The sequence below is a fragment of the Lichenostomus cassidix genome, chromosome 20 (assembly GCF_008360975.1).
Source record: "Lichenostomus cassidix isolate B80296 chromosome 20, HeHo_3.0, whole genome shotgun sequence".
NCBI classification, from domain to species: domain Eukaryota; kingdom Metazoa; phylum Chordata; class Aves; order Passeriformes; family Meliphagidae; genus Lichenostomus; species Lichenostomus cassidix.
Genome location: NC_139500.1, coordinates 8,602,231 through 8,619,595, shown reverse-complemented (window position 1 = coordinate 8,619,595; position 17,365 = coordinate 8,602,231). Strand labels below are relative to the sequence as shown.

The 17,365-nt window shown below is 47.2% G+C and overlaps 1 protein-coding gene across 1 annotated transcript; it reads left to right on the top strand.

Moving 5' to 3' along the window:
* The first annotated feature begins 11,168 nt into the window (after positions 1-11,168).
* Positions 11,169-17,164, top strand: FITM2 (fat storage inducing transmembrane protein 2). Its single transcript, XM_085078996.1, has 2 exons — positions 11,169-11,361; positions 13,698-17,164. Exons 1-2 carry the CDS (start codon positions 11,189-11,191, stop codon positions 14,338-14,340), a joined length of 816 nt encoding a protein of 271 aa, XP_084935122.1. The 5' UTR covers positions 11,169-11,188; the 3' UTR covers positions 14,341-17,164.
* Positions 17,165-17,365: the final 201 nt, after the last annotated feature.

The following is a 17,365-nucleotide window of genomic DNA, read 5'->3' as shown; positions in this document are numbered from 1 at the left end:
ATCCCACCAGCCTGCACGACAATCATCGTCTGGGGTGAGCTGAGATCACATCTTTCCTCATCATCTGACACAGTAAGTGCTACCTGTGTAATGGTTGGGAACACTGTGGCTCCAGCAAAGGGCTGCATCAGCTGCTGGATGGAGGCTAGTGGATCCCAGCCCCGAAAGCCCAGACCCAGTGAAGTGAAGTCAGGACACCCTGGCAGCCTCACCGTGTAATTTTCTTGTTTGGACGGGGGCGTGCCACAGCTTGACTGCAGCCCCTGTCTATTCACTCCATTCCCTTTTTTTCCAAGACCAAAATTGAGATAGAAACTGAGCACCTGGCACTGATTCACAGGCAGGTTTTTTGTGGCTGCACAGGGAGGTCTTGTTCCCATTGCTCCTCTTCTTGGGGTGACCTCACTGTTCACATGCCTGACCTCCACTGGGGCACCAGCAAACACCCTCTGACCATCCCACCAGTGCAAGGCTCATTGTCTCCAGCTGAAAATACCGTTTTCACCATATAAAAACGCTGCTGGTGCTTGTTTGGCTCAGATCAAATAACAGTGGGGTTGAAAGAGATGCTGCTTTTCTCCCTGGCTCTGAAGGAAGAGGGTGATGTTTGCAGTTGTTTTTCCTGCCTTGGGATGTTGGGCTGGATGTTCCTTCTCCCTGGGGTCTGCCTGGGGCATGCCCAGCAGGGAGTGGGTGCAGCTTAGGTGGGTGATGATCATTCAAAGCCTGGAGGTATTTAAAAGCAACCTCTGGTGAGCACAGGAAGGTGGTGCAGAAGGAAAGACAGAGCACAGGAGCTCTCAGAGGCATCCGGAGGTGATGGAGGGTGGCAGGAAGGACATGCCTATAGAGGCTCTGGGTGTATTAACATTTCTTCACAAGGCTGGGAAAGAGCAGCAGTTCAGCTCTCCCCAGCAGTGCTGGAGCAGAGTGAGCACCTGACAGGTGGGACAGGGGTGAAATCCAGAAGCTTTCGATCTCCTGAGTGACACTGAGCAAACCAGTTTCCATACATGTTTCTCTGCCCATTCTATCCCAGCCTGATTGATCACATCTACCAGAGGGCTCTGAGGGGTGCCTGTGACCTGTCCTGCATCAGAGCCAGTCCTGCCCTTCCAGGACTACACAGGATTTCTGTGACATTTTCCAGTTCCTGGCATGGAAGCTGAAAGGAGCCTCTAATATTTTTCCTCACTCTTAAAATCTCTTGCTTTACCTGCACATCTTGGAGCTTCCTGACTTCTGCCAGCAGAAAGTGAGAAGTTTGATGGACATTTTGTATTTCCCCTCCACTCTCCCATAAAGATGTATTGTGAATCTTTGCCAAGAAATCTCCCTTTTCTCATGGGACTTCCAATATTTCCCACATCCAGATGGCTGGACCCAAGCCGCCAGATTTCTCTGTGCCTAGATATTAAATTTCTCAGGTTCAACCATGGAGGCTGAGAAGTTTGCAAGGATCACTTTGCTCAAAGCTGGAAAAAAATCTGGAAAAGCAGAATTTGAGACACTTGGGATGCTCTGAGCACAACCAAAATAGGAGCCATTCTCTCTACATCTCTCTCAGAAGGGTGACACACTTCTCAGGGTCTTTCCTCCCTGACCAGGGGACATGCTGACTTGTGAGTCCCAGAAAATCCTGGAAGTGGGACACCTCGTCTGAAGATAACTGCTCTGAGGTCGGTCTGAGCACTGGCAGCTCCATTGTCCCTGTGTCCAGCTTTTAAAGGACAAAAGGAGTGGAATGGGGGATTCCTGCAGCTCACTGGCATCTCTGTCCATCCCTCAGGCTGTGTCCACACCATGGCACAGAGGTCTGACAGTGCTTGTGCTGACACACCCACGCTGTGTGCCACAAGCGATGGGGATGAAACAGCAGCAAAGCTGGGAACACACCAGTGCCAGGAGCACACATCCCACAGGGACCTGGGCTTATGGTGTCCCATGAGTTCCAGGGCTGATAAGGCTTATGCTGTCTCATCCTCCTCGCTGCTGCAATATTGAGCCATCCTGCCCAGGCCAGCGTGGTCCAACCCAGCCTTCCCGGTGCCAGCAGATGTGCTGGTTGGTGCCAGCCCTCGCAGAGACCCCGGGCAGGTCCGAGAGAGGTGCTCGGTGAGGGAAAGGACGGAGCCCATCCGCCCTGGGGCCAGCAGCTCGGACAGCAAACACTGAGCTCACCGAGCCAGCTGTTGCCTTTGGCACGATGCTCGCCCCTCTGTGCTTCCCCGGCCGAGGAGGAGTGTGGTTCCACCCAGCTGCTGCCCATGTGCTGCTGCTGAGCTGAGCCTGTCCGGGTCTAGCCCCTCCTGTGCCTCCCCTGCCTTGAAACCAGGGGAGCTGAGAGCCATGTGGGGTGCATTGCCCCAGGCACTGGGAGGGAGGCACCCCCAGAGCCTCCCCCAGCATCTTCCCAGCCCGAGTCCCTCAAAGACATCCTCAGGGGCTTTGCATATTCCCAGCAACAGTCAGCCCCTGCACTTCCTTTTGTGTTTTTAACATCCGGCTGAGGGTTCCAGGCCAAGAGAAAGGGAGGGTGGCATTGCCCCAGGGGCCATATCCAAGCAGGGAGGGTGCTGGGTCAGGTTTGGGCAAGGGGTGAGGAATTAGCCTAGCCCCATCTATCTCCAGTTGTCTCATCTGTTGCTCAGCTGCTTCTACTTTTTCCCTTCCTTTTTTCTTACTTAAGCTGCATTTTCACACTGTGCTGATAAGCAAGAGGAAGCCTGGGAGCGTTGGTGGGTGGTTTGGTGGCTGGCTATCTGCATTTGCCCCTCCGCTGGCTGCTGCAGTACAGATATCACAGAGTGGTCCAGCAAAGCCCTCTTACCAAAACAAACACCCTGAGTCCCCCTGTAATGGGTTGGTGGGATGTCAGAAGCTAGAAATTGGTAAATTCATGGAGGTGTTTTACGATGGTATGTCTCCTGAATAGGTGGCTCACAATGCTCATGGTTAAACCCGAAGCAGCAGCAGATACAATGTGCTCTCATGCTGGTGAGCAGCTGATGCCCATCTGGAGCGACTGGCATGAATGAAGTGGTTGTAAACCTACAGCAGCAGTGCTGGGAATAGGACTGGTCTTCTCCCCAGACAAGAAAAGGATTTTCCTCTCTGTCTGCTCCAGCGATGGAAAGGATGAGGTGTCTGCAGGAGTTCGTGGACCGTGCTGAGGGCAAGGCCTCCAGGCCTCCTGGCTGCAGTGTTTTGTGTCTGCCCACCTCCTGAAGTGGTTCAATAAATCAACAAGGCTCCCCTCTGTGCCTGCTGAAACCCCTCCAGCCGTCTCGCACAGATGACGGTTGAGGTGATGAGGGGGGTTAATTGACTCTGACAAATATTTACCTGTTTCTCTGGGTTTACAGAAACCTTGCTCCAGCCCCAGCTTTGAAGTGCAGTTCAAAGCCCCAGCAACGCTGACGTCTTGGGAGGAGCGAGCTCTCCCCAGCGTGCAAAACTGCTGCTCTACAAGGAGGGAAGCTGCATCCCCCATCCTCCTCCTTGGGCACCAGGTGCAGGCCTGGCATTTTCCATCATCTCACAGGGTCCTGCTCATCTTCCCACACCACAATAGGATCTGCTTTGCCAATTGTTTGGGGCCTATCTTAAATAACCAGCCCCAAAAAAGGCCTTGTTCCAGCAAAGAGACAGAACATGCTGCTTATGTATTTTTGTTCCTAACCTCTGGGTGGTGTCAACAGAGATTGGGCTGAGTTGCACATCTGTGGTGGGCTTATATTTTAAAAAAAATCTTGTTTGGGCTGTACAAATAAACACTTGTGAAAAGAATCTTGTTTCTTTAGGTGAAGTTGAAAAATGGTCTGATTTAGTTAAAGCACTAGGATTTGGCTTTAATTTTATTTTTCACCAGAATTAAAGCTAGAGGAGGGAAAAAATGTTGTTTATTCTCAGAACAGGTAGAGTCTAGGCAGGAGGAGCACATTCATCACCTCCTCAGTCTCTGTGCACTGTTGACCACCCTCCACACCTTCCTTCCACTTGGTAATGTGCAGGCTGAGTTGCTGTGTTTTTGGAGATGCTGTGTGCCTGGCAGACTGGGATGTTCTTCCTTGGTGAAAGCTAGGAGCAGCCAGTCTGGTCCACCTCACAGTGGAAAACTGGGCCAGACCATAATGAACCAGCAATGGGCCTGCCAGCCTCTCGTGGCTGACAGTAAAATGCTGTGAGATGCATCAGAGAAGGTACAGAAGCTCAGGAACAAACACTTCAGGTTTAATCTGGTTTTGGGAGCATTTAAACCTATGAGAAGTTCTTCTGTTCATGGGGCTCCAAAGTTCCTGCAGATGATAAAGGAAAGAGTCCTGGTTAGGAAAAAAAGTGTGGAAAAACTGGAGCCCAGACACCAGAACAGCTCTGGGCTTCTTCTTGAAGCAAATTCATTCCTTCCCTGCCCTAACCCTGGGGATGGCAGACCTGGGCATTGCTCAGCACACTCACACTGACACATCCTCTCACCTCAGTGCCTGTCTGCCTGTCTTGTCTTTCAGATGCCACCCATGGTTGATGGCCACACCAGTAAATTCCATGGTCTGGGGCATCCTGGTTTCTTCTGCCAAAGGCTGGGACGTGGGGCAGCCCTGTGGTGAAAGAGCATGGCAAGGTTAGCAGAGATGTTGAGCTCACTGAACAGAGGGAATACATAGGTAAAAAACCGAACAAATAATTTAAAAAAAATTATAATATTGGGCATCCAAATTAAGCTTGTGACAGAACTGACTGCCCTGGCTCTTCAGCACACCCTTTGAACATCTTTGTAATTATTATTTTTTATCTGCAGAGCATTTCGATGGTCATTGTGGTCAGGAAAAATCTAAGTCACACTTCCAGCCAACACTTTTATCATTATCCAAGCCAGTAAAGCACAGATTAAATATTATGTATGCATATATTTTAGATTTATACTTAAATATTTGTAATTATAGATTGGACTGAAATAGCTGTAGCTTATGTTTTGTGGCTGGCTGTACCTGGTCAAGAAACCAGGACTGTGAACTGTGGTCCTGCAGCTAATCAACACAAAGTCACTTCCAAATTTTACACTCTGATTCTTTCCTGCAAATATATGAGCTAAAAATACACCAGTAAAGTTTGAAAAGTTCAAATGTCTGAATTTGAATTAATAAGCACAGACCATTTCCTTCCCATATTTGGTAGTTTCTTAATCTAAAAATAAATTTAAAAAGCAACGTTTGGTACAGTAGCTCAAGGGCCACCCAGCAAATGGTTTCATGGAATTTGCCATTGAGTTTTGTGTGATCTTTAATCTATGATTGATAATCCTTATAGAAAGGGGATAAATGGGAACAACAAATAATGTTTTTAGTGCATGGCTAACAGGAAGGTTAATTGGTGTGGGCAGGAGTTATTTCCCAGTAAGTGCTGCTGGGAGAGCACTACCTGCCCTGCCTGCAGGGAAAGCCCTTCTCAGCAGCTACCCCTGAAAGACAACACATCAAGAATCAAATTAATTCAGATGCACAGGTGTGGAGGTGGGGAGGTTCTCTGGCAAACATGGAAGGTGTGAATTATACGGTGTGCAAAAAAGGGGAGTATTTAATCAATGAGCTGCAAGTGCAGCCACCACAGCTGCTCAGGGAAGTCAGGCAATTAGAGATAAACATGAGTAATTAAGATCATTTTATGCCCAAGTACATGTACACTTAATCACATGAATTATATATTTTTTCACATGTAATCTCATCCCCACTTCATCTGCTAATAGGCTCCTTAATTTGTATTCTAGGCAGAGTAGCTATTTTACATCTTTGTGAACTCTGCTTATTTTTAAGCTCTTCAGACCATTATCACAGCCCTCTGCAACCTCACCATTTTGTCTGAAAGAAGTTTAGGAAAGAGAAGAACAGAATCTCTCCCACATTCTGCTCAGGGTGTGGGGATAAAGAGTCTAAGGGTCTATGGCTGGGGAGGGAGTTTGTCAGAGCCACAAATTAAACTCAGCTCCTCATGCTTGTCACAAGACCATTCTCTCCTGTAAATCAAACCCTGTCATTAGTCTGCTCTGCTGTGATCTGGCTGTGCCAAACAAGAAATGTAAATATTTTGTAGCAGGAGGTATTAATTTTTAGCATTAATAAAGTTTGCACCACTGAAAACTGAATTGGTTCTTTCTTATGCTTTGCCCCATATACCAAAATATTTTGATCTTTGGATGTAACCACCAAACATGCTGCAAATTCCCTACAGCTCAGATCATACCCTTCCTATTCACTTGAGGAGAGTTGGGGGGAAAATGTCTGACCTGCAGAGGTTTTCAGGCTGGGTCCAGCCAGGTTCAGTCTGTCTAAATTCCCTGGGGTTAATTTCCACACCTTTTTCTAAAATTCTTAGGGTTTCAGGACAGGGAAAGACCTTTCCCATTTATGTGGGTAACCACACAGGTGGTGAATTACCACTGTCTCCCTTCTGTTTCCCAACTCAGCATCTCCACTGTAAACAACACATCATCCCCTCACAGGTCAGCCTTGGTTCTGCCTGGACAAGTCTGGCACTGGTAGGAAGAGCATCCCTTCCCATCAGAGATGGGCAGCAAGGATCCAGGCCAGTGTGAGAGAAAGGCTGCTACGCCTCCTCCCTGGGCTGCATTTCAAAGGCATCACTGACACAAGGGAACAAAGCACAATATTATTTTTTTAATCTTTTTTCCTAAGCCGGCAGTGAATAGAGAAGGCTGCAGAGCTCAAAGCACTGAGGTTGATGGACAGCGTCTCAGCAAAGGGCCAAAACTATCTTAACTTCAAGCTTAAGCTCCCATTAGGCAAAGAAAATAGAGCCCAAATTATGCTTATGTAGCACCTCTCATGCAAACATCCCGGGACGCTCCAGGATCAAACTCAAACACGATCAATCATGGAGATGTGAGCAGTGTTCACCAAGGAAAACAGAGAGCAGGGGAGGCTTGGCAGGAATGAGCTGCCACGAGCACCTGGCTCCCCCAGGGAAGGGCTGGGGGCTATGAAGGCCCCTGGGCAGGCAGGGATGGGGAAGCAGGTGCTGGCAGGCTGTGGGAATTGCTGTGAGGCAGGAGGATGAGCTGGGAAGAAAGGAGGTCGCTCAGATCCAAATGGGTTGTTAGCAGGGGGGTAACTCATCCCCTCCGAGTGTGTGGACACAGGCTGGTGGCTCTGCCAGTCCCAACAGGCTGGGTGCTTGGATGGGCATCCACCATCTGCTCCTTCCCTCTAGTGTTGATTAGGCTGTGAGAACCCACCTTACCCCAGACTTGGGTCAGAGCAGAACCATTGCTTGTGTTGGTAAAAAAAATTGTGTAATTTTCTCTTCTTCTCCTCCAGACATCCTTCCTAGGTCATAACACTAGAAATCTCATAAAATAAAGTATTCCTATTTAGCACAGTCAAAAGGCTTAGTTTGATTGTTTGAGCTGAGATTTCAGTTCAAATATCTTGGTCCTGTTCCACAGCAAACCTCCCAAACTTTGCCCATTTATTTTGAAGTGTCAGGACACTCCCTGGCTGGGGCACTGGCTGCAGTTGAACATCCTGCAGAGCTTTGTCAAAGTGCTGAAAAATTAAATTCCAGTAACTCACCCCCTAATGGCTTTCAGGCGTAATCAGCTTTTCAGTAACAATCCTGCCACTTTCTAGCATGTAACATTTTTAAGTGTTTTGCCAGAAGAACCCCTGAGCAGGGGTCTCATGACATTAAGGGGTGAGGCTGTGACCCCACTATAGCATCATTTTCTCAGCATCAAGGCGACAGCAGATAGCAGTGCAGCACCTGAGCAAAATGCCACTGCCTTGAAAGAAGGTCAGAATTTCTCCACAGCTAATTTGAAACATGCAAATTAGGTGTACAGTTGCCCAGGGCTCTGGGCAGGGGCTGCTAAGGCTGTCTTTCCACTGACTGTGTGTTGAAACTGGGGTGACTGCTTCCAGGTGAGAAGACCCAGTTCCACAGAACTTATCCCTACTATAGTCTCACATCAACAAAACAGACTTCTTTGCACTCAAAATTATTAGCAGATAATTAATAGAATCACCAAAACAAGACAAATACAATTTCTAAGCAACCTAATTATTTAACATAATTAACAACTCTGAGTGTCATTGTTCTCACTCTAATTAATAGTTGATACTGCATGAACTCTATGAACAGGAAAGATTCCCCCCAAACCTGTCACAGTTCAAGAGTGAGGATGCTTTTTCCAGGTCTGTTGGATCTTATTTCAAATCTCTGCTCAGGCAGCTGGGATCTCCCCATCACTTGTCCAAATAAGTGTCCTAAGACCTGGGTGACTGGGCATGCAGGGACAAGGCTTACCAGCCACTTGTCATCTCTGAAAGTTGGTCTACAGCTCTTGATGAATCTGTCCCTGCGGATTTCAGAGGCAAAATGGGATTTCTCAAACAGAAGAAATTTGTTGGAGACTTTGATTCAAATTAAACCAGAAAAAAATGAATTCCAGTTTTTAAAATCAAGTAGCCTGAAAGATTTCAGCTTGAATCAGGCAGGGATTTGGTGAGGTTAAAGAAAATTAAAGGCAAAAGCCACGTGTGGTTTACAAATTAATTCAGTTTAGTATGGTTTATACATGTCACAGCTTGACCAGGTGTCCTTCAGAGCTTTTTAGGGACCTTCTGCAATTCCCTTAGAACAAACCTTAGTCCTTGTCTATGAATAAAAGCTTTTTCTGCTGTTTTAAAAGACTTAAATTCTGCTTCTCTGATTCTTTACAGAGGTGTGGCAGTCAGCTCCTCAGAAGGTCTAGTGGCCTTGGCTTGATGCTCATGGCAGCAAATACATACCCTGAAAGTGGAGGTTTTCTCTAAATCTGCCGAACACCTGGACCCAGCTGAGCTTTGCTCACTGCGCTTGTGAGAATCCGTGATTTACAGAGATAATCCTCAGACATTTCAAGCTGGGCTGAGGATAGACACATTTCCAGCCCATGCCATCAACTGCATTCTTGTGGAACAGGTGCCAAGCTTACGAAATCCCCCTGCGTGTGGCAGACACCACAGCACGCTTCATTAGCAGCCAGCCGAGCAGCTCCCACCTCCAGCGCCAGCACTGCAAACAGTCTGGAGATCACAGGCCCAAACCTGGGAAGCAGAGGAGGCAAGGTTTCAAAGGCAGAGGGGATTTAGGCAGACAATGAGGGACTCTGTGAAACCTGCTCCCAGCCCTCTCATCCTCACTCGTTTGAGTGAACGCAGCTGCCTGTCGTTTCTAATTCGGGGCGCAGTGCTGGGGCTGGGAGTGCTAGACATGGCCATGGCAGTCTTATTAAAAACAACAGCTAATAAATTGCCAAATGCCATTTACCCTGGATAACCTCCTTAGCCAAAACTGTCCATATCTGCTGGGGCTGCTTTGATGTGTTGTTCTGCTCTCTCAGCCCAGATGTTGTCATAGATTTGCTGACGATGATGGCAAAACAGCTTTGAAATGCACTCTGGCAAGAAATACTTTCCCATCCTGTCTCAGATAGGGTCTGCTTTCCCCCACCCCCCCACTCTCACATTTTTCTTACTGAGGCCTTTGAGATGAATAAAGGCTCTTTGTTCATTGAGCCATTTCTCTTCTTGCTGATGCTTTTTTTATATTTTAAAAACTAAGCTGAAATGACAGCGGCAGCTGTTGAATAGATGAAATAGGTCTCAAATACCTCAGGGACAGCCAGTGTTTGGACACCACTTTCAGCCACAAGCATGGACAGTGAAAAGGCGTGGGAGCCTTAACAGCTCCAGAAATACTTTCTCACTCCCTCTTAAGCCTTAGGAAAAGTTAAAATAATTCTACTGATTGAAAAAATTCTCAGATTTTCTCATGAATATCATGGTTATTTTCAGAGGTGCTGGCACCCTACTTAGAAGTAGTGCTTGCATTTTATAGAGCTAGAGAAATCAGTCTCTAGTTGCACCAGGGGAGGTTTCGATTGGAGATAGGGAAAATTTCTTCACCAAGTGTTACCAAGCACTGGCACATGGTGCCCAAGAAAATGAAGGGGTCACAGTCCCTGGAGGCATTTAAAAGATGTGAAGATGTGGCGCTTGGGGACATGGTTTAGCAGAGGGCCAATGCTCTCAGGCACTTGGTGTGACTCTAGGGCCTGTCCAGTGCAGGGCTAAAAGTTGAACTAGATGATCTTTGTGGATCCCTTCCAGCTCAGAATATTCTGTGTTTCTGAGATTCCATGATTCCATGGCATAGATGCTGGAGGCCACGAGCCCTTGGAGCATCTCCTCTGAGGGTCTGCTCTGGGAACATCTTGAGCGAGTGGGGAAGGATACAAAAGCCCACCTGTGTTCTCATTTTGACAAGTGAGGGTAGGAAACAGATGTTTCTGAGCACAGCTTTCTTTCTGTGACATGGACATGCCGCTGGGCTCCATGGATAGGTCTGTGTGGATGGATCTGTGTGGATGGGTTTGTGTGGATGGGTCCATATGGATAGGTTCTTATGGATGGATCTGCGTGGATCTGTTTGGATAGATCTAGTGTGGATGTATCCATGTAGATGGATCCATGTGGAAGGATCTGTCTGGTTGGGTCCATGTGGATCTGTGTGGATCTGTGTGGACGGACCCACATGGATAGATCTGTGTGCATGGATCCATGATGGATACACCTGGATGGCTCCATGTGGATGGCTCTGTGTGGAGGACTCTGTGCGGATCCCTTTGGATGGATCCCTGTGGATCTGTGTGGATGGATCCCTGTGGATCTGTGTGGATGGATCCATGTGGATCTGTGTGGATGGATCGATGTGAATGGATCCATGTGGCTCTGTGTGGATGTCTCCATGCGGATGGATCCCTGTAGATCTGTGTGGATGGATCCACATGGATGGATCTGTGTGGACAGCTCCGTGCGGATGGCTCTGTGCGGATCCCTGTGGATGGATCCCTGTGGATGTGTCCGTGCAGATGGCTCTGTGCAGATCCCTGTGGATGGATCCCTGTGGATGGCTCTGTGCGGATCCCGGTGGATGGCTCCCGGTGGATGTATCCCTGTAGATGGATCCCTGTGGATGTCACCGTGTGGATGTCGCCGCAGCGCGGCGGGCGCGCTCCCGCGGGAGCCCAGCAGGGGGCGCGCACGGGGCCGCGCTCGGGGCGGTGCCGGCGGTGGCCGCGCGGGGGCGCGCGCGGGGCGGTGTGCCGGGCGGGGCTGTGGCGGCAGCGGCCATGGAGCGGCTGGAGCGGAGCGGGCGCTGGCTGCGGGCCGCGCTGGCCCGAGGGCGGGTGCGCCGCCGCCTCCCCGCGCTGCTGCTCGCCATCGCCGTGCTCGGCTCCGCGCTCAAGGAGAGCGACCTGGTGCCCGACACGCCGCTGCAGAACAAGCGCAACCCGCTCAACGTGTGAGGAGGGGCGGGGGGGTCGCGGCCGGCCGGGGCGGGCCGGGCTGAGCGGGCGGGGGGCGCTTGGGTGCAGTGTGGGGTCTGAGGGCGGGCAGGGTCTGGGGCCGGGCAGGGTCTGAGGGCCGGCAGGGCCCGAGGCAGGGGCTGGTGAGGCCAGGGGTCTGTGCTGGCCGCGTGTGCCGCGCTGGGCAGGGCTTGGTGGTTCAAATGAGGAGATTTCCTGTGCTTAATGCCTGCCGTAAACTCCGGCATTCAAAGGTCTCAGAATATCGGGAGTTTCTCGCTCAGTTTTTATTGGAAGGGGGGGGAAAGGAGGTTTTTCTTTTCATTCGTAAGCTCCCAGATAATTCCTCGTGTTTGAGTAAACTGCTTTCAGTTTCTCTGGCAGCCAGTGACAGGACCCGAGGGAATGGCCTGAAGTTGTGTCAGGGAAGGGTTAGGAAATTGGAGGATTGGATATTAAATAAAGGTTCTTCACCCAGAGGGTGTTGCGCACTGAACAGCTCCCCAGGGCAATGGTCACAGCACCAAGGCTGCCAGAGCTCAAGAACCATTCTGACAACACTGGCAGGCACATGGGGGGATTATTAGGGTGTCCTATGCAGGGCCAGGAGTGGATTCGATGATCCTTGTGGGTCCCTTCCAACTCAGCAGATTCTGTGATTCCGTGATAGTTACCAGACTGATCTAAAGCCCAGCTGAAGAAAATAAGTCTTTTAGTATCTTTGCTAAAAGCAGGGTGACTGCGATCCTTGTCTAGCACTTGGGCAATGATCTAACTGGCTTAGTCATTCTGTAAAACTAGTTTGAGCATTTTGAAGGAAGCGATGAGCTGGGCCAGAGCACGTGTGCTGTACCTGCTACAGATCCAAAAGTAAAACTAAAATTGCTGTCTTCCTCTATGACTTGTGGAATTTTGGACTTTATTGATGCAAATTTTGTCGTTTGGTGACATGTTGGAGAGGAGCTGCTTTAAATGTGATTGAAAGAGCATTGACAGGAAAGCTAGGGAGAAATTGATCTTACGATAAAAGCCTATTTCAGTTCAGTTCTCCCTTTTAAATTGACGAAGGTTATCTGTACTGACAGCTCCTGAAGCAGTTTTTTTTTCCCCTGCAAATTACTTGCCTGCTGGTTTGTCAGCAGTAACTTTGGTATTCTTTTTTGCTTTAAAATAAAATCAGGGATTTATTTTCAATTACTATTCTGTGGTAGCAGCTACAGGTGCCACACAGACTCACTTCTGTAAAATTAAAGAGTGAGGGAGGTACTCCTCAAAATCCTGGGCAAGGCTCTGACAGGTTTGTTAGGGTCATAAGGAAGATGCAGAACTCTAGACTGGTTTGGCTTTGCCTTTGATGCTCAGGTGAGGATGAAATGATGACTCTGTGTGTCTGGCCATAGCTTAGCCACAGAGCAGAATTCAGCTGTCTGTGTTCTCAAACTGGACTCTGGGTAACAAAGGAGCTGCACAATTCCCCTCTCCTGCCAGCTAATAAGAAACGAGCTCCATTGGAAGGTGCTGATGGGAGAAACAAGATCCTGGACAGTGGCCTCCTTCCCTCATTAATAAATTCATTTACACGTGCTCCAGTTTAAGATTTGAAAAGAGAACTAGTTACAAAATACTGTCTTCTGTTAAGCAAGGTATCAACACATCAGTTGGTTTTCAAGATTTTACGGGCATCACGACAAAAATTTTCAGGTCAGAGAATGAATTGAGAGATGGAAGGATTTGTGTGTGCTGAAAGAACACTCATCAGTTGAAAGGACACCAAAGGAACAGAGACATTGTGCTGCTTCATTTATTTATGAGGACATGAGAGGAAAAGCTTCATGGGGTGATTAGGGGAAAGAGCCAGCTCTTCTGGGTGTCTTAAGAGGTTGAGGTTGTAAAAGGCTTTGTAAGCAAGGATAATTGAGATGGTGGAAGAGTCAGAGAGGGGGTTACTGTGGTCAGGGTGGCAAGCTAAAAATACATTCTTTGCAGCTGCATTTTGAGTAGGGCAGAGTTGAGCTGATTTGTAGGGTAAAAGTGATTGCAAAACTGAGCTACAAGTCTGCTGCAATGAATGAGGGCTCTGGGTCCAAGGCAGTGTTCCCTTGGGAACAAGTACCTGGCTGGGGAAGTATTTCAGGTGTTGGGCTTGAGGGACGTATTGGGAAGAGGGTTAGGACTGTAGCTAAGCTGTATTTTGAGGGGAGGGCACGAGTGTGATTCTGGACAGTGACCTTGAAAACTTACTCCACCACTTACGCCAGCTGCTGTGAAGTTTCACCCTTCTTATTTCTAAGTTTCACCCTTGCTTGTTTCTCCTTTGCCTTTTCTCTGGCAGATACTTCGTGAAGCTGGCCTGGGCTTGGACGCTGTGGCTGCTGCTGCCCTTCATCACCCTCACCACGTACCAGCTGGCCCGCAGCAAGTTCCTGTACGGCCGCACCAAGAGCGTGCTGCTGGTGCTGCGGCGCCTGAGCGCGCTGCTGGTGGGCACAGCCGTGTGGTACCTGTGCACTGAGCTCTTCATCTACGTGGAGAACCTCACTGGGGAGTGCTCCATCCAGGCCAAACCCGGCCAGCCCCCCCGGCTCTACGCCTCCAAGCGCGAGTGCCACCAGGACAGCGGCGTCTGGAATGGCTTTGACATCTCAGGCCACTGCTTCCTGCTCTCCTACTGTGCCATGATGATCCTGGAGGAGGTGGCTGTGCTGGAAGCACTGTCCATAGACCAGAACTCTAAGCTGCGTGTGGTGATCAACGTGCTGTTGGTTTCCTTGTGTTTCCTCACCGTGATCTGGGTGTTCATGTTCCTCTGTACTGCCCTGTATTTCCATGACTTCAGCCAAAAGATTCTTGGTTTGCTGATAGGTCTGTCAGCTTGGTATGGGACATACAGGTATTGGTATTTAAAGCCCTTTTCTCCTGGACTACCTCTTCCAAATATATCTTTGAGTTCAAAGAAATACAGCTATAGCAGATAAAAAACGGTTTGAAAAATTTTGGATTTTGCTTTCGGTACTGGAGTAGTTGAATGTAGGAATGGTTACTGTATTTCCACTGTAAGGAACAAGGTGATGGGTTGGAGAATACCACCTGCCAGCCAATGGCTAGTACAGATTTTGTTATGAGCTTCTTCCCTGGGAGAAGAAAAAGAGATGGTATTGGAAGAGGTCTGCTCTTGTTTAGGAGCTGATGACTGGCACTGTCAGCAAGGAAATCAGAAGCTGAATGTGTTTCTCTTACTAATAAATGGAGAAGCAGACCTGAGGGTAAAAGAGGCCTTTGATCTCTAAGAGCTTGATTTATCTCAGTTAATTCTCCGTCTTCCCTTCTGGATTATGATCAAGATATTGTGGATGATCCAAACCTCATGCTTTTTTTAATGTTTCTATTTGTACTGCCTTATAGGAAGGCTCTAATAATCACAGTGCTGCTAAGCATTGCAAAAATATGAATTCTTGTGAAAGCAATTCTGTTGTGAAACTGGAACATCTCATGTTCTCAAGTGTTAAAAACACTTAACTTGCCACAAATGCCTCATAGCTGCCTGCACCTTCTGCAACAGAGAGTAAATCTGAAATGCAATGTCTTAAGCAGCCTGTGACTTTAAATTCATGTCTGCCTCCAGAAAGGAAACTCTTGAAACAAGCCTTAACTTTCTCCCTAGGTGAAGTAGATGTAATAATATTTTGTCATTTTATTTTTAACACTAAAAAACCCAAACTCCTTTCTGTTTTGATTAAAGTCTAGTATGAGGATTGGGGTTTTAATTTTTTAAAAATCTAATCCACTGCACACTTTGCAACAACAAATTCCTTGGGTTTGTTCTTTCTTCTGGAACAACAGTGGAATTCTGGTGTTCTTAACAAGCTAGCTTAGTCTGCTATTTCCCAAATAGTCTGCTCGGTAATGAGTGAAATGCATGGTTTATCCTGGGAGCTGCAAAGCAGAGTGTGCTTGAAGCAATATTTATTCTTGCAATACCAATAAGCTATTTAATTTTGATTGCACATAAAGCTGTGGCCGCTTTTGATGTGGCAGGAAACCCACTACTGAATAAAACACTACTCTTAGATAATGAATAGGGGTGAGATGGGTTTGCTCATCATATCAGTCAGATGTTTAGCATAGTTTTTATCTCGAAAAGCTTTTTATTATTTTATAAAGGCTCATTCATGATGCGGTTGTGCAAAGTGTGTTTGACATTGATGAGCAGGACAGCCAGGAAGGTCTGTGGGCAAGGCTGTGGGTCACCTCCACTGACTCCACAGTGGGGTCACTGACTCCAAGGTGACTTTTTCTGAATACAGGGTGAGATGCTCCATGAGTTAATCTTGGCACATTTTGCCATCTCAACATCTCTCTTGCAGCAAGAGAGTGGAAGCATTTGCAATTCCTGCAGCAGTGTTAGTTCCACACCGTGGTCAGCTTCTGAGGAGAGCTGAATTCACTTGAATTTCAGTAGCAAACAGGAGTTGTGTGTCCTTAGAAAGAACAAATCATCTCTCAGAAAGAAGCTGTCCAGGGGGTTATGCATTTTCTGTCAAGCTCTTCTTGGTTTTATATTAAATTGCCTTTTAAGCTGACTCTTTGAAAATTGCACTGATTAACTCATATTGGGTTTAACTAAATTTGTTTAAACAATGCAAATTTATTTGCAGACACTCTTTTGATGTAATTTAAGCCTGCTCCCAATAGAGCTAAGCTAGACTGCAAGCCACTTTCACCATGAAAAAGGATTATATACCCAGAAGGTTTTATGATTAATTTCATTAAATTTCTATTTTAGGTTATCTTTATGTAACTTTGCTGTATATACAAGCCCTTGGAACAGGAAATGCTGTTTACTTAAACCAACTGACTTGCTGAAATGTTCATTTTCACAAATGTTTTGTGCAATCACTGTGGAAATTTCGGTCCACTTTAACCGGTGTCATGCAGATTATTTTTTTAATGGAAATAATGTAGGATATGGTTATTCTCTTATTTAAACAATGAAAGAAAAACATTTTAAAACTTTGTGAGTGTTTGTGTCTTTGAGAATCTGTTTCTGATGTCTGTAAAGATGCCATTGCTGCTCTTCACTTCTGTGGATGATCCAGCCCCCCAGAGTTTGTGTGACTGCTGAGATGTGTGATCAAACTGACACTGATAGTGCTGCACTCTTTGAAAGGGTTAAGAGAGCACAGGTTCTCAGGAGTGCAGGGAATAAAAAGAAACAAAACAAAACAAAAGCCATGGCTGACTAAAGCAGGTTTCCCAATGTGTGCTTGTTACACGAAGCAGTTCATTTTACAGACATGGACATTGGTTTATTGTAGCAGAGTGAAAGCCTAATCCATTGAAATGTATGGGAAAATTCCTGTGGGCTGTAATACTGCTTGAGAGTGTGGAAATCTTGGTGTCTCTCTTAGCACCCAGACATCATGTGCCAGCTCTTGGCTTAGAAGGCTCCCCTGTGCTCCAGACCTTTATTTGTGCTTTTTGACTCTATTCCAGAGTAGGAATCTGCTTCCTTGTACTTTTAACTGGAAACTAAAAGTTGCGAATTTCTTGCTCGTGTATTTGCCGTCACATTTCTCTGACTTCCTTTTCTCTCCGAAATGTACTTTAATCATTAAAATAATAAAATGCAGGCTCTTCACAACAGATTTGCAGCCAAAGAGAAACATTGCTGGGAGCAGCTGGATTTGGTGTCCTGTGCCAAAGGCACAAATCAGCTGTCAACAGGTATTACTGGTTTGTTTCATGTGTTGGAGTGGGATTTTTTGCTTCTTCTGCATTAAAGTATTCCTCTTGTTCCAACAGAGCTGTCTTTTTGTCTGTAGAATTACCTAGGGCATTTTTGTCTCTAGCATCTTACTAACATATTTCAATGTCTGTTTGCTAATTTTTCATTGCCTGTGTTTGGCCTGTTTTGTGGGCTCTGTTTCACAGTTCTTTCTCAGAAGCAGCATTTGGCCTGACTGCTGTGGCCAAGGCAGGTCTTGGTGCCTTAAACATTTT